General features: G+C 21.6%; 2 protein-coding genes across 2 annotated transcripts; both read left to right on the forward strand. All coding sequences in view use genetic code 6, as the record gives it.

The window, feature by feature from the left end:
- Positions 1 to 359: 359 nt before the first annotated feature.
- Positions 360 to 11,657, forward strand: TTHERM_000596570 (transmembrane protein, putative; the record flags this gene model as incomplete). The annotated part of the gene is made up of 23 exons (XM_012796433.1): positions 360 to 516; positions 573 to 842; positions 899 to 1,035; positions 1,779 to 1,893; positions 1,954 to 2,115; positions 2,173 to 2,589; positions 2,641 to 2,787; positions 2,859 to 3,125; positions 3,256 to 3,554; positions 3,605 to 3,944; positions 4,000 to 4,181; positions 4,793 to 5,254; positions 5,309 to 6,684; positions 6,741 to 7,461; positions 7,521 to 7,649; positions 7,717 to 8,685; positions 8,735 to 9,149; positions 9,204 to 10,036; positions 10,296 to 10,578; positions 10,641 to 10,892; positions 10,986 to 11,246; positions 11,298 to 11,483; positions 11,539 to 11,657. The coding sequence occupies 23 exons, from the start codon at positions 360 to 362 to the stop codon at positions 11,655 to 11,657; spliced, it is 8,499 nt and encodes a 2,832-aa protein (XP_012651887.1).
- Positions 11,658 to 12,025: 368 nt separating this feature from the next.
- On the forward strand, positions 12,026 to 20,935 carry TTHERM_000596581 (transmembrane protein, putative; the record flags this gene model as incomplete). The annotated part of the gene is made up of 17 exons (XM_012796434.1): positions 12,026 to 12,149; positions 12,206 to 12,367; positions 12,426 to 12,833; positions 12,883 to 13,029; positions 13,080 to 13,382; positions 13,429 to 13,718; positions 13,767 to 14,103; positions 14,508 to 15,028; positions 15,090 to 15,542; positions 15,594 to 16,984; positions 17,047 to 17,689; positions 17,740 to 17,868; positions 17,929 to 18,897; positions 18,968 to 19,409; positions 19,491 to 20,531; positions 20,583 to 20,759; positions 20,808 to 20,935. The coding sequence occupies 17 exons, from the start codon at positions 12,026 to 12,028 to the stop codon at positions 20,933 to 20,935; spliced, it is 7,665 nt and encodes a 2,554-aa protein (XP_012651888.1).
- Positions 20,936 to 21,758: the final 823 nt, after the last annotated feature.

Raw genomic sequence — 21,758 nt, forward strand, 5'->3', positions numbered from 1 at the left:
GCTGAGAAATTGGCAATTATCTTAGCTTTGAACTTTTATTCATAGAGTATTATAACTAAAACAATTCTTGTTTTTATTGTTATTACTTCATATGGCATTCTATCTATGATAATACACCCTTATCAAGAGCCAGATATAAATGAAATAGATATGAATTCCACTAATATTTTTGCATTGACTGTACTCTTAGGTTTATTTATGTACAATAATTAATATGCATACTTGTCTATATTTCACTCACTTTGATAGTAATTATCAATGTGTGGTTTATTGCTAAAATTTTGAACAAAATTATAGGAGGATATTTACCTAAAATATAGGTAGTTATTTAGTCAGTACTCGTCTCTTTATCTAAAAAAATGGATTATTTTATGAGATTCGTCAAAGAAGAGAAGCCAAAAAAGTAAATAAAACCTGAAGTTAAAGAAAAATATAAAATATTATTTAAAAAAATTTTAACTTTGAAACCTTAAGAAAAGAAGAATCTTTTCCTAAAGATATTGGAGCAGTAATTAGGTAGATTTTTTATAAATAAAAATAAACAAATTTTTTAAATTTATATTTATCAACAGTTTAATCATATGGACACTTATTTTAGAAAGACGATGAAGAATAAAATAACCTTTAAATAAAACCTGAGTCAAATGGAAAAATCTCTTTTGAAGATTAGCAAGATAAACAAAAATAAATAGAAAATAGTATTTAATAACAAAACTAATTAAAAGAAATATCCATAATTTCTTCACCTCCCTTATATTAAGATATGGGTATTAATTAACCAAAAGTCAAAGAAATAAAGTCAATGGAAATGGTTAAATTAGAAAGTCAATTTAATTAGCAAGGTACAAAATATTTTTATTTGTTCATCTATTAAATATTTTATTTTATTTTAATAAAGGGAATAAAGATGAATTTTCAAATAGAAATTCAAACTTTGATTCTAATTTAAGATTGTTTAATCTTCAAAAGTAATTTATTAGTTCTGAAAATAAATAAACTCCTAATAAAAACTTACAAAATTAAACCATTAATGAAGTATAAATAAATATTGAATTAGACTAATGCTCTAAAAACTCAAAGGTTCAATATTTTTAACAATAAAATATTTGTTGATGTTTATTATATATATATTATTTCTGAAATTAGTTAATACCATTCAAATTATATTTTAGCAAATATCAAAAAATATATATTTTAAGTTAAACAGATTATTGAAATCTATTTTTAAAAACAAAATCTTCAATCAATATTGAGAAAAAAAAATTTGATATAAAATTATGTTTATATAATTAAAATAATAATTATAGCTACTTTAAAATTTTATTTTGATAATCCATCTTTTTTTAAATTAATTTGCATTTAAATTTTTTAAGGAATAAGTAATTAGAAATATTTAATTTTAATGTGTTAAGAGTTCTTGAAAGAAAATAATTGACTAAAAAAATTTATTTTCTAAAATAAAAACCTGATAATATTTTTTGTAAAATAAAAAATTAACTTAATAATTAATTAAAACTATTTTTTTTTTAATTTCATTTTCATTACTTTCATGGCATAATAAATAAATATTCTATTTACTCTAAAATTCATAATTTATGTATCTATACTTTTTTTTCAGTAAATATTTTAATTTATATAAATACCATTAATATGTAAATCATTTAATTTGATGTTGTAGAAAAAAAGAATTGAAAGAACTCAATTATAAAGAAGAAAGATATCATTAATTGTAAGTGTGAAATTAATAATAAGATTAACTCTAATAAATTAATTAAAAGGTAATGTCTAAAGTTAATTTTAAAGGTATTAAGTTTTCAAAAATATTAATTAGCATTTACTTAGCTTTAAGGATTGCAAGTAGTTAAAAATGTCCTTAGTTGCAAACTTTCCATAGTAAGGAATTTTCTTTTTAAATTTTTATCATATTTTTTATGCTTTAATTATTGAAATTAGATCCTATGGCAGCAAGTGGATATGCTGCTAGAAATGTCATCAGAATTCCAAAAACTAATATTTTGATTATCAACACATTATATGAACAATATTAGGACTCAAGTATAGTTTATTACTATGATTTATCATCAATATCTGGCGAAACTATTAATGTCATCAAGCGTATTTCTTTCTTAACTCATATTTTCATTTTTAGAATCAATTTATTTCATAAATTAGCTGATTATGTAATAATTGATATGAAATATAACTCTCAAACAGATTAATTAGTAGTATCTAATTTTGAAACTCTTATTTTTGCTGATCCCTATACATTAAAGGCTTTAGTTTCTTATTCTATTCCAAAGCTCTCTGCAATTATGATTTTAGAACAGACAAATTACATATTATTGACTAATTTTTACAATCATCTACAAATATTTGATTTTTTGTAGCAGAAAGTTTTACTTAATATGGATAATACAAAATAATTGACAGCTCAATATGGTAGTACATAGCTTTATCAATTTAAATCGATTCTGTACTAACTTTCTACAGGAGATAAAATTATTATTACTTCAAATGATGCCGGTTTAATTTCTTGGGGAATAGATCTTTAAAATTTAACATACTAATTTTATGGATTTATACCGAATTGTAAATTTATAGACAAATATATAATAAATGTAATATTTAAAAAATAATTAGCTTAAGTAAATTTAGATGCAATACATAGATCATTCACTAAGCATCCAATAGATGATGTAATTTTTATTGGAGGTAACTCTACTTAAATCATAGCTGTAAAAATTCTAGATATCAAAAATAGCAAATATTAACTTCTATATAATACATGTAAGCACTTATTTAACGTTAAAATGATAAAACTAACAAATATTTGTTTTAAACTAATATAAATAAAATAGCCTTGATGAATGTAAATTCTGTGATAACAAATTTATTATTTGTTAATCTTTCGAAAAACAAATACTAATTATGGGCAGGAGATGGAGTTAATATTTACTAAGTATATTTGAAGGGAAGTAGCTATACAATAAATAAATTTTATTATTACTAAGCTGATACTTTCTATGATTGGTATTTAGTATAAGAAAGTTAATCAATAATTATATGTTCAAAGTTTTACTTAACAACTTTTAACTTTACCTCATACAAGCAAACTTACTTTTTGTGTAATTTAATTTTAATTTTAAATTTAACTATTTTAAAATGATTTATTATTATATTTCTTTTTTAATTTTTAATTCACTACAATTTAATTTCTAAGTAAAATATTTCTTATTTAATAAATATCAAATTAAGATTTTTATCATAATATATATGCGAGAAGATTCATATGGCAAAATGATGGTTATAATGATATATTTGCTCTTCTTAGCGAAAACTAATTAAATTTATATGACAGAGGAAATTTCGGATATACTTCATAATACTCAACTAAGCCATATCTTTAAAAGTTTATTAGGTTCAAATATGGTAGCTTTTATACAATCAAAATGCTAAATGGTACATGCTTTTACAAGGGGACAAATGATGGTTCAGATAAGGGAAATAGTTATATAGGAATGTTTCCAATATTTCCATTTTCATAAGGAGATACAGTAAAAAATAAATTTAAAAAATATATTTTCACAAATTATATTTAAAATAGATAATTGACATAACTAGTATTTACAATCTATAATGGCCCAGTATCAATTAAAATTTAGATCCATTCTTTTTGAATAATAATATATGGGTTGCGTTTGCTTTTCCTTCTAAAGCTTCTACAGAAAATTATTTATTTTAATTGATAAATTGTAACTCAACAAATCAGAGAATTTATCTTAAATCCAATCTTACTACAGACAATTAAGTAAAGACAGCTTTTGCAGTAGCTTCTTTAGAAAATAAAAATAACTTAGAGCTTATTGGAGTTGATAATTTAGGAACTGTTTATTCATGGGATTTGAGTTAACAAGGATTTCCTTTTAAGTTCTTTATAAATTTTAGTAAATATTAGCTTAAATAATTCAATAAACTTATCATGTTCATTTATTTAAATAGGTTTATGCAAGAACTCTGTTATAGGTGATATATTTCATTATGATACTTAAAAAAGATTAATATTATCTTGTGATATATAATAGATAAGGGGAATTATTGCCGGTCAACCAATATAAAGAACCATAAAACCAAAAATTTAACTTAATGAAAACCACCAAAATTTTGAAAAAATATTGAATATTGTATTTGAACGCTTTTTATACTATATATTTATATATTAAATACAATTTATGAATTTTATTGAATCTTGCCTTTACATACTTTTTCATAAATTCTTTTATTTATTTTTTAAATAATAAATTAAGCATAATCCAGGTATTAAAATATAATGCTATCCAGTTCATCATATTTTAATACCTGGATTAGCAATAGTTAGAAAGATATATTATAAATATACTAAAAAAGTTAAAAATGGAACATAAGGGTTAATAAGTAGTTTATATGGTAGTAAAATTGATATATTAAAGCTTTTGTGTAAAAGAAAAGGAGTAGCAGAGTGATTATTAGTCTACACGTATTTTAAATTCATAGATTAATAATTTTGATGAATAAAATGATATAAAAAGGTTTAATATTACACTTGAGGAATGAAATAAATCTAAAAAAATGCAAAATAATTATGATCTTTTGTTTATTTTTTTAATGAATTTATCATTTAATAATTTATGGATATTTTATGAAAAAAATTTTGATAAATAAATTTTATAATTTAAAAAAAATTTTAAATAAATTATACAAGTTTTTAACTCCCTATTTTATCTTTTAATATAAAACTTATAAATTAAATTAAAAGGCTTAATACTATTAATAAATGATAAATGGAGTATCTAATATGGGAGTAGATATTTTAATACAACCTGGATCAATATTAGATTTGAACAGCAATTTTATGAACTTTGATTTTAATTCAATAATTTCTTTGAATTTTAAAAGTACCATTTAAGGGAATCCAGCTAGTTTGCTAAATGTAAATACTTTAGTCCTTCAAAACTATAATTAAATAGGATTTTAAGATATTATAATTTATTTTGGATAAAGTAGTCCACAAAATTAATGTGGTATATCTGTTTAAAACATTAAATAAGGTGTAACTTTTGATAATATTTAATTGTATCTATAATTCTAAGTTTCTGATATAAAAAGTTGCTAAGTAATTTAAGCAGATTCAACTTAAATTAGTATTTTAAAATATGAAATTTAAAACGAAGATTTCACAAATCACTAATCTATTATTAGCTCTTTTAATGCCACTTAGGTAATGTTAACTTATTTTAGTTATTTATATTTATAAAATTTTAAAAACAAATAGATAATAATATAAAATATGACTATAGCTAATAGTAAGCTTGGGTTAAATTTTAGCGTCTTGAAATAATTATCAAACTTGAATGCATACATAAGCAATCTTGAAATATCTGGAAACACATGCTCTTAAGATTCATCAGATGATCAAAGTATATCTTAGTTATTCTAAGCTGGGTATTTTGTAGTGAAAAATGTAAACATAACAAATAATATATTTTGCAAAAAAGTTATTTTTTAAGTAGAAAGTTTTCAAAATTAAGAATTTAAAAGTTTTTCTCTTCAAAATATTGACATGAAAAATAATAAATTCTAGGCTAGGACATAATATATCTTTTTTAGTGCTATTTATTCAATGATAGTTGTTCCATATCATGAATTAAATCTGTATAACATAAACTTTTACAACAACACGCTATTTAAGCTAAATTTAAATGACCTAAGTTCTTCATAGTATTTTTAAACAAATAAAATAGGTTCTATATAAATTGAATAAACAACTATTTAGAATCACTTTGATATATAATTAGCTTTGATTGAGTTTGTAAATAGTGTTTATATAAATAACTTTTAGTGTTTTAATGATTAATTATATCTATCATAGATTCCTAATTAATTAGCGATAGGATGCTTAGAAATGAATGAAGTCTAGAACATCACCTTTTTTAATTTATAAACTATAAATAAAAAAGTTTAAGATTCTAGTATAATTGTAATAAAAAATAAATTTACTCAATCAGCTAAATTTAACATGACTAAAGGTAATTTTACAAATGTTTTTCTTAGTTAAACTGGTGTTAACACTGAATCGACTCCAATTTATATAGTTAGCGATTATTAAATAGAAATTACCTTAGATTCTTGTGTGTTCCAAAATATCTTTTTAAACAGTGTACCTTTCACGATTACTATTTCATCAACTGCTTTATTTGTTTAAAATTATGTTGGATCAGTTTTAATTAAAAATACTCAATTTTATAACTCTTATAGCAATTCGAATTATGGTTTTATATTCATATAAGCAAACACTTTTATCCTTGATACAGTATAATTTAATAATTCTACATTTCCTATAGATAAATCCTTGTCAATGTTCAATTCAGAAGGAGGAATGATTAATGTAAAAGCTTAAGTAGTCAATATTTCTAATTGTAACTTTAGTAAATCAACTTCTTCATATGGAGCCTTTATATACTTTGAATCATTTAGTTAAGTATTAAATATAAATATAATAAGCACTAGCTTTAGTGAAGGATATGCCTTAAATGATGGAAGTGCTTTTTTCATAGATACTTTCGGTTAATAGCTTAATTTTAACTGCTAAAATTGTGAATTTAATAATTTATATACATTCTAAAGTTAAGCATCGACTATTGGAATAGAGTAAGAATAAATTTGTTTTTAATTAATTAATTTGATTTAAAAACTATTTCAAATAGGAAGTACATCAAGACAAAAAGCAAAAACCAAAGTATCGTATCATTTTATGGAGGATAAATTGTAAATACTTATGGCGATATAGATAATTACTTTTTGGATGTAATAAATTATAATATCTAATTTAGTGGGAAATAAAGAATTCTATCAGAAGATTTCTCCTCTACTTCGCTAGCACATTTATTTTTCAAAGCTTAAAATAATAATAATTATTAATATGCTACTTTATTAAATATAAAAGATTCAAATTTATCTATGCAAGATTGTTATTTTTAAAACATTTACATAACATCTAGTTTATCAAATTTCCCACTATTATTAAGTTCTACTAATTCAAGTGTTTAGATCTAAAATACACAAATCTTTGACTCAAGTTTTGTAACTAGTGCTTTATCTTTGATTTAAAGTAATGTATTACTCAGCTAAGTCACTTTTACAAATGTCAATTAAGAAATTTCAAATAGAAGAATTATTTAATAAGCAGAAAGCTAAATTTCTTTTATAAATACTAATTAAACAATATTATAAAAGAGAGTTATGGAAGAGTAAATCAATCCAAGCTTATATAGTCATTCTTTAATTATATCTTACCAATCTAGATTAAATATTAACTAAAATAGTAATTTTACTTCAATAAATTGTAATACAAACTGTAATGGCGGAGCTATTTAAGCTGTACAAAGCACTCTAAATATTCAAAACACCTTATTTAAATAAATAAAGGTAATTTTATTTTCCTATTATAATAATAGTTTTTACTTAAATTTAAATCACTATAATAGTCTACTTTTGGAGGTGCTGTGTTTATTTATGGAATTAATAACACCAATATTATCTAAAATACTTAATTCTAATATTGTTAAGCCCAAAATGATGGAGGAGGAATTTATTTATTTGCTTTGTAAAATGACGTAAATATTTTTTATTCAATTCTTATTTATTATGTTTAAAGTTAACATTTTTTTTATAACTTACAAGAAATTTAAATTAAATATTTCTGAAAGTCTACTTGAAAATAATTCATGTGGTTAAAGAGGAGGCGGAATTTTTATTTATTCAGAAACCCTAAACTCTCCAAATCAGTAAATAAAATTATAAAACTCATAAATTATTCGTAACAAAGCATCTGTAGGAGGTGGCATATTTTTATAAAATCTTTCTGCAGATGTTTAATAACAAAATATAATATCGAGCAATACTGCTACAACGTATGGAAGTGATTAATCTTCATATCCTACAAAGCTTAGAATTAGTAATATTAATTAATTTTTGCAGGAAAATAATGGGAAAGTGAACAAAGAATAATTAGAGGTTCATAATTTTAGAAGCGGTGCAAATTTAACAAGTATAGAATTTTAATTTCTAAATTAAAAAAATGAAATTATTATACCTATTACTCCAGAAGAGGAAGAATAATTTTAGATAAATGTTTAATTTGATATCAAAAGCCAAAACCTTTAATCGTATATTGCAAGTGGTTAAACATTCACTAAATATGATCCAAAATTATAGAGCTTTGCTTTTAATTATATTAATCTAGTAGGATTACCTGGTACTACTGCTTTTTTATAATTCTCTTCTCCATAAATCTATAGCGTTGATCCTTAAAGTGGATAGTTTATCTAAAATTATTCCTTTAATATCTTGATTAATTTCAGAAATTGTGGACCTGGAGAGTAAATTAATAAAGTAGGATAAGTCAAAGAATGCTAGATATGTCCTGAGAATTTTTATTCATTTAATGTAGAAAACTGCAAAGCCTGTCCTGATGGGGCTGAATGTCATGGTAGTACAAATTTAATTACTAAATTAGGATATTGGAGGAGATCAAATGATAGTGATATCATTTTAAAATGCTCTAATTTACTTAAAAATTGTAATGGAGGTAGTTATGGAGATAACATTTGCTATGAGGGTCATATAGGAGCCCTTTGTGAAGAATGCGATGTATAATTTTTTTAGTAATTTTTATTTAATAAACAACATTTTTTACTAGATTTATGGAGAATATTGGTCACAAACTTATTCCAAATCTTCTAAATTCTCTTGTACTAGATGTGACTAAATTTAAGGAAATATATGGATAGTTAGTTTAATGACAATTTGGACTTTAATTTCTATGGTTTTAGCAATAAAAGGTAATATAGAAATTCTATAAGAAAAAGCAGCTGCTTTGGTATTACAAAAAAATCTAAGAGGAAGAAAAAAGCTATATTAGAATTTGTAGCGAAATGACAAAAATAAATCTACCAATATTTATTTATCATCCACTTTAAAGAACAAGAATTAAATGCAGTATTAATCATAACCTACTTCAGATTAAGAGAAATCTGGAGTCTTTATAAAAATGTTAACAAACTACATATAAATTGTTGGATCAATCGCAACATTTAATTTATCAATTCCATCAGGTAAATTTTTAATCATTAAAAAATATTTATAATAATAAATGTTAAATTAATTAGGAATTTTTGAATTCCCATAATCTGTGGGTTAGCCTTTGAAATAAACCATGAATTCTCTAGACTGTGCTTTAGAAGGATTCAGTACTCAGATACCTATAATTTATATGAGATTGCTATTTTCTCTGCTCATACCAATAATTTACATGTTTTTATTTCTATTTTGCATGGCTATTTACCACTTTTTGAAAAAGTTAATGACTATTTGCTAAAAAAAAGAAATCAAAAACTATTATTTTCCTTGGTATATTATGACTACAGCAATAATTTTCTTAATTATTTATGTATAGCCTGACTTGGTTGCATAAATTATTGCATTATTATCATGTAGATAAATAGGAGATACTAAATATATCTTATCTAATGTTTCGTTCGTATGCTACACAGAATAACACTTTTACTATGCTTTTGTATTGTTACTTCCATTACTGCTTATGTGGGTTGTTATTTTACCTTTAATTTTGTTTTTAGCATTGAAAAGAAATAAAAAGAATTTAGAATCAATCTAAATAAAATTAAAGTATGGATTTCTTTACAAAGAATATTAAAACTATGCATATTACTGGGAATTTGTTAAAATGGCAGTGAAATTAGTAATTATACTGGCCTTAAATTTTTACTCATAAAGCATTGTTACTAAAGGTGTGCTAGTCTTCATAGTGATTACTGCTTATGGTATTCTCTCTCTCATAATACATCCGTACTAAGAGTCAGACATAAATGAAATAGATGTTAATTCGACTAATGTTTGTGCTTTAACAGTTTTACTAGGAATATTTATTTATAACAATCCTTTTGACTACTTTGTTTACTCTTCATTTGCTATAATAGCCATTGTTAATTTATGGTTTATTTTTAAAATTTTAGGCAAAATTATCAAAGGCTACTTACCTATAATTAAATAAAGCATTTAAGAAATCTTCATTATATTATCTAAAAAAATACCATGCATAAAAAAATTTATAAAGCAAAATAATTAGAAAAAAGTAAATCCTGTGATTAAAAATAAATTCTAATAACTTTTAAAAAAATATTTATCTCTTCCTTCAAATGAAAAAAAAAGAATTTTGTTGAGTACAATTTAATTTTAATTAGGTAAATTTCTTTTTATTGATTACTAAATATATTTAATCTTTTTTGACTATAGAAAATTAATTCGGACACTATCTAAGATCAAGTGAAGAATTCTAGCTGCTAGAATAATATTAAGGAAATAAGATTCAAAGATATTCTGAAAAATAAATGAGAAGTTAAAATGAAGAAGATTTCATAAATAATTAAAATGATGATTAAAACAATTAAAAATATATTCCTACAATTCAATTAGATACGCTACAAAATTTCAATAATTTTAACACAGAAACTGCTATTTAATATGGTAAAAATTACATTTTTACAAACTATTTTTGAATTTTAAAAAAATAAAATCAAAATATTTAGAAACAAAAGATGTTGGAACAAGTAGACTAAGATAGCAATAATCCAATTAGTAGCTTATTTAATTTCATTCAAGCACTTCTATTTAAAATTAAAAGAGCTCAAATAATTAAAATCTAAATAATGGAAACACCTCAATATAATTAACAAATTATAGCCAATAAAACAAAACAAAAATGACTAAATAACAAAAGATGCATAAAAACGTTCAAATAGAATCAAACAATCCTACAAATTATGAAAAAAACGAATAAGGTATATTTGCTCTTGTTTAAATTATTTTTTAATAGAGAATAAAATAAAAAAAATTTAATATTAGTTTAAATTAATTTTTTAAATAAAATAAAGATATAATTATATTTTCTTTAGATGATTTAGATGCTTAAAATAATTTTTAAAGTGAGTTTTTCTCAGAACAATAAAATGAAAATAAAAAATAAATTTCAAGCAAATAATCAAACTTAGAAAAATAAAGTAATGAAGAGTCTTTGTATTAAGATCCTAATAGTATATAATAAATTGCTAGTAGCACAGTTAATTATTAAGAAATTGCAATAAATTAACTAGAAACCATAAACAATTTAGAAAATAAATAAAAAAATTCCTAAAGTAAATATTATTTAACTAAAATTTATTAAAATTATAAAATATTTAATATAGTTTCCATAATAGAGAATAAAATAACATAAAATATTTAAGAGGTTATTTAATTTTCAGAAGAAGATTCAATCTATAATTAAGATTAATATGATGAGTAGATTTAAAATAATAGCAAATAATCATAAAAAGAAATAGAAGATAAAATCAATATATAAAATAATGGGAACTGTGATCTTGAGTATAAAAGTAATTTATTTTATTTTTAAACTTGAAAAAAATTTATTTATTTATTTATTTTAAGAATGTTAAAGCTAATTTGAGGATGATATAGTAAATAAAGATTTGATATAATTTTCTTAAAATGAAATTAACTTCTAGTAGAATTAATAAGATTAAAAAGATATAGTGGAAAATTTCTGAAAAAAAAAAAAATTGATTTTAATTTTTATTTCATTATAATTTTCATATTTAAGGGATAAAAATTGTATTTTAATTAAAAACTAAATATTTCAAATAACTTATTAAGATTAGTATTTAATAAAAACAAGACCAAATTAGATTTTATGTTACAGTATGAGTTTAGTTAATTCAATTATGTGGAAATAAATTTTTATAATTTTTTTAGCTCTCATTTATAATTTTCATGTCAAGGAATACATAAAATTTATCAATTTACATAAATCTAAAAGAGTTATTTTTGTTTTTTTTATAAAAATAATAAATTTTGCATATTGATTGAATAATCTAATCACTAAAAACCTAGCAAAAACTCCTTAAAGTTTAAATTAATGAACTATTTGATGAAAATTTACAAAAATTATTGGCAAAGAAAGATGCTCTTTATTTTAATGATGAAGCTATAATTAATATTAGCTACAAACAACCAATGCCCTGATATTATATCCTATCATAGTAAATATTTATATCATTTTTAGCCATATATTTTTATACATTTTTTTATATTTAAGATCCAATATTTGATTATAATTTTGGAGTTTATAGCTTTTTAAGAGTTCCTATGACAAATACTCTACTAATCAATACTATTGATTAAACTAGCTTCTCTTAAAATGTTGTTTACTATACAGATTTAAGCTCACCTTCAAGATAAATTATCAATGTTGTCAGACGTATTTAATTTCAATTAATATTAATTCTACATTTATACGTTAATTAAAAAATTAAAAGCTGATTTTACAATAAATGTTATGGATTATGTAGATTTAACTAATTAAATCTTAATAAGCAACTCTAATAAGTTAATATTAGCAGATCCATACTCTTTTTAATCAGTTATGTCATTAGATTTATAATTTACTTCTCATCTTTTTGTGATTCCAAATACAAAATATGCTATCATTACTAGATGGAGAAATTAATTGTTAATTTTAGATATACTATCTTTTTAAATAGTAAAAACGCTAGATCACTCAAGTGATCCTGATGTTTATTTTAAATATCAATATATTTCTAAAATATACAATTTCACTTGCTCAACCGATTAAGTTATTATTTCCTCAAATGAAGGAGGGATTATTGCATGGAGTATAAATCTTAATACTATGGTTGGAACTTATCATGGACTCATTGACTATAGTAAATTTATTTTCTAAAGTATGGTTTTTTAAATTTTATAAAATTAAAGCTAAGACTAATTATAGTAGTTACTATTACCGTTTTGATAAATTTCCTGGCTAAGACATAATTTTTGTAGGAGGTTAATATTATGAATTGATTGCAATAAAAATCTAACAGTTTAATAAAGGATAATATATTAAAATGATGCACACATGTACTTATATTAAGTTTATAAAATGACTAATTTTTTTTTAAATTAAATAGATTTATTTTCAGGATCAATTAATACAAGTATTAATTAGATAATGTTTTAATATATCAATTATAATACATATAATTAAGCTGTTTTACTTGTAGCTGATAATAACTACATTAATTATGTTAATTTAATTGTCGATCTTCCAAACAATATAATAACAGCACCATATGATTACAATCCTTTTTATTATAATATTGTCTCATATTATGAATGGTATTATGTCTAAGGTACTACTCTAATTTATATGTCCTACAAAGATAGTGCAACTATATTTAACTTTTAAACTGGCGATTTTGATAATCAACTATGTAACATTATAAAATTAGGTTTTATTTATTAAATAATATAAAAAAGATTTTAGGAATGACAAACTTTCTAGAAGATTTATTTTTGAAGGAGAAGGTTAAAGTTTGCTTACAATTATATTTGGCTAAGATATTTATTATTCTTAAACAAATAGTTTGCAAGATTTTTATCATACATCTTATGATAAACTTTCTTATTAAATGTATTCCAATTACAATAGTTTTTTAAAAGTTAAAAACTGTGATGTTTGTCTTTTAGTAAAACTAAGAGATAATGCAAACTAAAATAAAGACTATGTATCTACTACTAAGATTTATCCGATGGATGAAAAAGATTATGTAAAATTATTCAGAAATATTTAAATTAATACATTTTATTTATATTAGCCTTAACCTATACCGTTTAGCTGGGATTAAGTTGGAAGAAGTTTAGATCCATTTTATTACAACAATCAAATATGGATAGTTTTAGCTTTTCCTAACAAAAATATTTTAAATTCTAAAGTAAATGGGTTGTTTTAATTAGTTAATGCCTAAAACACTACTTAATTTTTTGTCCTTACCTCACCTAATTAAACTTAAAATAATTATAATACATCGTTTGCTGTTGCTTCTATCTACGATTTAATTAATCCAGAAATAGTAGGAGTAGACTAATAAGGCAGTGTTTATTCATGGGACTTACTATCTCCAACTTTAAATTTCAAGTTCTCTCTTCAGTTGAGTAATAAAAACAATTTATAAGATTAAATTAGGTTTTTTACAAAAATATATATAACTTCAATAAAATGATCATAATTTTTTTTAAATTAAACAAATTATCTTCTGAATAAATTTATTTTAATAATAAATTGTTGAATACTAAAAAAAATTTTTAAATAAAATAATTTCATCAATCTATTAAAGAAATGTAAATTGTTTAAGCGAAAAAAAATATAAAATATTTTTATTTGCATTTTTTAATTAAGTAAAAGCACTTATATAATATTATTCTGTATATCTTATTTTTAATTGTTAACTTTTATGACATTTTTGATTTTTTTTAAATTTCATTAATATCCTTGTATTAAAACATAATTTTTGAATTTATAATGAAGTAGTAAAATTTTTATTTTAACATATAAATAGAAAACTGCTTTAACAGTTAGATAGGAGAAATATTTTAATACAACATAACTAGAAAATTGATAGTTGCTTGCGATGATTACTCAGTTTATAGCTTTGACTTAAAAACATAAGATTAATAATTATTAACTACTTTAACTTCTGTTCCTATATCTATAAGAGCCTTTAACAGTATTTAAATGGTTGTTCTTCCAGATTATATTGGCAGTATTGTATACTTATATAAATATAATAGCAATTCAAATACTTTTGTCTACCATTTATCAATTTATTAAGGTTAACTGACTGATTATTTATTTCATGTAGAATTATTAAAAAATAATATTCTTTGGATACAGTATAAGTACAGTTTTACATTTTATCCGATTGATGGTTGTATAGATGATCCTACAGTATGTACTTAATGTTCATAGAATTATTATTTCAATATAACAAATTAATTAGATAAATATGGTAGCTATGGATAAGGTAGCTCTTTAAGTTCCTATACAACTTCATAAAATTATTTTTAGACTATCTTAAATGTAAATTTTCTTTATTTAGTATTTTTAATTTTTCATATTCATTCAATTTTTTAATTAAAAGGCATAATTTTACAAAAGTATAATAAAAGCTGTCAATAATATTTAAGTATTTATTCAAATTAATCCTAATAATTCATTTTATTTAATATCTTAACTCACAAATTTTAGCTTTAAGTCCTTAATCTCATTAACTATATCAAGTGTTTCTGATTAATAACTAGCAACAATTGTATATTCAAACTCTCTTATCTTTGAAGATTACAATTCAGTAAACTTACTAAATATTCAAATAATGTTTTTAGATACTGATAAAAATACATGTGGGTTAGAGTTTTCTAATATTAAAAATGTAGTCCAAATAAATAACATTTAGCTAAGAGCCTACAAAAATCCTTTAATTTCTTGTTAAAGTATTGAAATAAGCAATACTTATGTTTAAGTACAAAATTATACAATAACTTCAGAAAACTTTGCAAATAATTATTTCATTTTTTCTACACTAAATACGAATTAAGTAAAATTAATTTTATTTTAATCATTATTAATTATACATCTTTTTTATTAGATTAGTATTGCTAATTTTTCATTATTAAATTGCTAATTCGGAGATTAGTTTAGTATTTTATAACAGAACACTGATGTTTAAGCGATTATCTAAAATATTGTTTTGGAAAATAACTATTGTTCACAAGCTAATTCTATTTTTTAGAACCCTACTGCTTTGTTTAGTGCTGGTCATTACACAGTTTCATCTGTTTTTATATAAAATAATACTTTTTGCAATAAAAATATTTTTTAAGCAATAACCTCTATCAAGCACTTAAGTCAAACCTTTTCTTTTTTAAATATTTCTTTAATAAACAATAAATTTCTTACAAGGACTACCTATCTTTTATTTAATTCCTTTTACTCTATTCTATCAGATCCATCTCATTAATTGATACTTAAAAATTCCAGTTTTTATAATAATTCTCTTTTCACTTAATCGTAAAGAGATTTAAAAGGAGCTTCGCTTATTCAGACAAATAAAATCTAAAATATTTCAATAGAAAATGTTAATTTTTTAGATCACTTTGATATTTAACTAGGAGCTTTTGATGAGTCATAATTAATAAGTGTTAATAATTTTAATTGTACTAATAACCAGTTCTTTTTAAATTAACTTAATAATTAATAAACATAAGGATGCTTATAAATAAATGAAGCTGCTATTGTTCTATTTGATACAGTTTAAGTTAACTATAAAAAAGCATAAGATAATTCATTGTTTTTAATAAGCAATTATAATTATAAATAATCATAAGTTAATATATCAAACGCATAATTTACAAACTTAATTTTAAATTAAACTTAAATGAATACATTTGTAAACCCACTTTAGATTATTGGTAGTTATTAAATAAATTTAGACATTTAAAATAGTTATTTTGTTAACAATTCTTTAATAAGCTTATAATATTCATTAACTTACTCAACTACAGGTTTGTGGTTTGAAAATTTTGTAGGTTAATCAATCATATTTAATGGTACATTTGAAAATAATTACAGTAACTCTATCTATAATAATATTCATATTTAAACTGATAGTTTAATTATATAATAATGCAAATTTTAGAATTCAACTTTCTCAGAAATAAACTTATATGATAACTAGTATAACAAATTATTTACTTAATTGGGAGGAATGATCAACGCGATTATTAACTCTGTCATAATAACTAATACTTAATTCAAATAATCAACAGCAATAATGGGTTCTTTTCTTTACTTTTAGTCATTTGGATAGAATCTTAATATACTTATCAATTCTACAAAATTTACAGAGGGATATAGCTAAATTGATGGAGGAGCAATGTACTTAAATCCAATAAATAATTTACTAAATTTTTCATGTATTGATTGCGAATTTAGAAATATTTTTTCTTTAAGCTAATTGTCTTCTTCAATAAAAATATTGTAACTTATTTACTTAAATATTTAAAAATTTTTTTAATAAATTATTTACATTATTGATATAGGTAGTAAAATTAGAAAAATGGTACAAATAATATTACATTCAATGGTGGAATCATATAAACAATATAAGGTATTTTAGATAATTACTTTATTTAAGCAGCTAATAGCTAAATTTAAATGATTGATATAAGTTAAGTAACATATTAACAATTTTAGTCAAGCGAACTACCTTTCCTTATTTACTAAGCAAAATAGAATTAATAATAGTCTACTATTATTTATTCTTCATTTTCAGTCCTTTATATTAATAACTGTAATATCAGTAATTTAAGTATTACCAATTAATAATCATCGATTCCATTAATTATTTAATCTGAAAACTCAACAATAACAATATCTTCAACATATATATCTAATTGTGAATATACAAAAAATATGGTTCAGTTAAATGGAGGAAAGCTTATTCTAGATAATATTTTATTTTAAAAAATTTAATAATATCAACAAACATAAATGCTATCAAATGATTTATAATTAATACCAAACTTAAACTAATATTCTATTTTAGTTGCTTCTGGTGCTTTTATTTAAATCTAAAATAATTCTAGTTTTTCTATGTTAAGTTGCACTAGTTGTAATGGTGGTTTACTTTAAATGTTAAATGGCAATATCAAAATCTCAAACTCCTCATTTTATTAAATAACAGTAATTATTTATTATTAACTTTTATTCATTTTTAAAAATATTTAATAAAGAGCTAATATGGTGGAGCATTTTTCATTACTGGATTATTTGGAACAAATTAAATTATAAATTCTAAATTTTAAAATTGTTAATCTTAGTATAATGGAGGAGTTGCTTACATATAATTTAATGATGAAAATGTAAAATTATTAAGAGTTATTATACAAACCTAATTATTTATTTTTTAATTATTTAAACAGTAACTTAGCTTAAATATTGATTCAGCATAATTTTTCAATAACACTTCATTAAATGGTAGAGGAGGAGCAATATATGCTATTTCTTAGAATATAAATCCCCAGTTTATAAATTTTAATATTAATAACTCCAATTTTATAAATAATATAGCTTAAATTGGAGCAGCGATATATGAATAAAATATATCTTTGTAAGTAAATAGCTCAATATTTAAAAATAATTTTGCTAAAATATTTGGCAGTGACAAAATTTCTTACGCAAGTAAGCTAGACCTTGCTAATATTGAATAATTAATTTCTAAATATAATGCAAAATAATATGATGATCATTTAGAAATTAATGATTTTAGGAGTGGAGATGTAATAAATAACATAAGCTTTAAGATGATGAATTCTGATAATGAAGTTATATTTCCAATAAATAAGCAAGAATATTAGACTTACAGTGTTTAAGTAAAAATAAATCCAAACACATAAAACAAAGACAGCTATGAAATAAGCGGAGACTAATAAGCTTATTATAATATTTCATCATAAACCTTTACTTTTTCTTAATTAAATATTGTTGGTACTCCTGGATCATCTTTTAAAATTCAATTCTTTAGCGATTAAATATTTATTTTAAATGAATTGACAAACTAATTTGAATAAAATTATACATTTGATTTTGTAATAAATTTTAGAAAATGCATATCAGGAGAATAAATAAAAGAATATAATAGTCTGGTACAGTGCGATATTTGCTAAAACAATACTTATTCTTTTGATGTTTAACCTTGCCAAAATTGCCCAACAGGAGGTATATGTTTAGGTGGAGATAAGATAGAAGTTTAGTATGGGTATTGGAGAAAATCAGAAGATAGTGTAATTATAATAGATTGCGAAAATTAAGAATCGAATTGTGTTGGTGGGTCTTTTGGGAATTCTGTATGCTATTAAGGCCATATAGGTGCACTATGTGAAGAATGTGATGTAATCATTTTAGATTATTTTTAAATCAATTTGTATGAAAATTTTTTATTTATTTGAAATTTATTAAAAGATTTATGGTAAAATTTGGTAAAAAGTATTCGCAAAATCAGCTAAGTATTCTTGTGCAGAATGTGAAAAGATGCAAAATAATACATGGATTATTTTAGGTTTAACTTCTTGGACATTATTTTCTATGATGATTGCAATTAGAGGCAATATCAACTATTTAAAAATAGAAGCTATTTAAAATAATATAATGAAGAATACAATTAAGAAAATGTAAAATAGAAAAAAAAGTGAAATTGAAAACTCATAAAGATTGAAATCAATATCTTTTTCAAAAGGATTACATACTTTTTTTAAAAATAGACCCAAATCAAAAAGTCAAAATAGGAGATTAAACCTTACTAATTTGAATGACTAAATGAAATAAAGTATTTATATTAAAATGTTTACTAATTACTTTTAGATTGTTAGTTCTATTGCTACTTTTAATTTAACGATTCCATCAGGTAAATTATAAAAATTTTTATTAATTTGATCACTAATTATTTTAATGTATAAAGGTATATTTGAGTTTCCATAATCTGTAGGATAACCTATCAAGTAAACTATGAGCTCAGTAGACTGTATGCTTGTTAAAATTAATACTGAGATTCCGATTATTTACTATAGAATGATTTTTTCTTAGATCATACCTATTATTTATTTACTTATTTTCTGCTTAGGTTTATTCATTTATCATATAGTTAAGAGCAAAAATGAAAAATTCCCATATTATGTACTTTCAACAGCTTCTATATTTTTAATTATTTATGTTTAGCCTGATTTAGTAGCTTAAATAATTGCATTATTGTCATGCCGAAGAATAGGAGATACAAGTTACATTCTCTCTAATGTATCCTATGAATGTTATACAGACTAGCATATTAAATATATCCTTTTAGTAATTTTACCTCTAATGTTAATTTGGATTTTCTTGCTTCCTTTTGTTTTATTCATTTCAATTAAAAGGAATTAAAATTAGTTATCTAATCCTAATATAAAGCTTAAATATGGATTTCTTTACAACGAATATTAAGATCATGCATACTATTGGGAATTTATTAAGATGGCAGAAAAACTTGCTATAATATTATCATTAAACTTTTATTCATAATAGATAGTCATAAAAGGCATACTAGTATTTTTAGCAATATCATTGTATGGGATTTCTTCAATGATTATTAAACCGTACAAAGAAGAAGATATAAACTAAGTTGATATAAACTCAACGAATGTCTGTGCTATAACAGTTTTATTTGGAATTTTTATTTATCAAAATCCATTCCCTTATTTTTACTACACTGCTTTAGGAATAATTATTTTAATAAACTCTATCTTTATTTTTAATATGCTGAAATAAATTATTAATAACTACTATCAATTGTTGAAATAATCCTTTAAAAACATATTAAGCTTTCTTGCTAGCAAAATTCATATTTTGAAAAAATATGAACAAAAAACCAATCCAAAATAGAATACTTGTAATCCTGAAATAAAAGCTAAAGTTTAAATGGCATTTTAAAGATACTTATAAATGAATTAAAACGAGAAAAAGCAGTTTTTTTTAAATCTACTAGAATAAAGATTAAGTAAAGTTTTCTATATTGAATTACTATTTATTTTTTTCATCTTTAATAAAGTGCTATGTCATAAAGATATTTTTGTTGATAAAAGCTAAGCTAAAATTTAAACTCCTTACTAAATTCCTGAATTAAGAAAATAAGATTAAGAATCTGAAAAAAATTCTTTTATACTTGAGCAAGATGTAGATTAAGCTTTGAATAGTGTGAAAACAAACAACTTTTAAACTTTAGAATGTAAATAATTTTAATTTTTTTAATTTTAAATATGTTATTAAATAAAAGAACACTTCGCAAAAGTTACACCAAATTAATAGAACAGAAATATTTTTTAGAATAATGAGGTACCCAACTCTCCTTGTCTTAGTATTTTTGAAATAGATGGTTTTTCAATATAAAAAGTTAATTAATGACAATCTAAAAAAATACATATTAAACTTTTATTTTACTTATATAAATAAAATTATTAATTACACAAAAATGATTTATAATTTTGATAAAATATCTTCAAAAAGTAATATATTTAGAATTTAATTTACATTTTATGCCAAAATAATATTCCAATATTCAAAAGCATAATATAAATATTAATTTGTTAATATAAAAATTCAAATAAGAAAAATTAATCAAGAAAAAATTATTTTTCAACTTTACTAAATTAAGCAAATGAATTATTTAAAATATTCAATAAATTATTATTAAAAATCAAACTACTTGAAAATATTTATTTCTAAATTTTTATTGATAATTATTCTAAAAAGTCAGAATTTTTTGTAAAATTAATTTATTAAAATAATTTATATAATAATTAAGAGAAATAATGTGTTTTGTTTTTCTTAACACTAGTTAAAGTATGTCACATTCTGATTGGATTATAAAAAAAAACTTAGTTCGAATTAAAATATTATGAATTGATATACAAAGTTGAGTTAATATTTGTGGTAGGGATAGTATTTGTTAAAAAAAGGTAAAATCCCCAAATTATTTACAAATTATCATAATCAAGTAAAAACACTAAATTCAAAATAAATTATAAAGCATCATATTCAATTTTCTTAATTGATCTAAATAAAAAATATGAAATGTTTATACCAATCATAAATTAATTATTAATTTATATTAGATTCATTATTGAATATTCTTTCATTTTTTGTTTGATAATATTTAGAAGAAGGATAATAAATATAATTTGTTATCTTTAAATATAGACTTTAATTCTTAACACTTTTTTGATTA

Source organism: Tetrahymena thermophila, assembly GCF_000189635.1.
Source record: "Tetrahymena thermophila SB210 genomic scaffold scf_8254731, whole genome shotgun sequence".
Lineage (NCBI taxonomy): Eukaryota > Ciliophora > Oligohymenophorea > Hymenostomatida > Tetrahymenidae > Tetrahymena > Tetrahymena thermophila.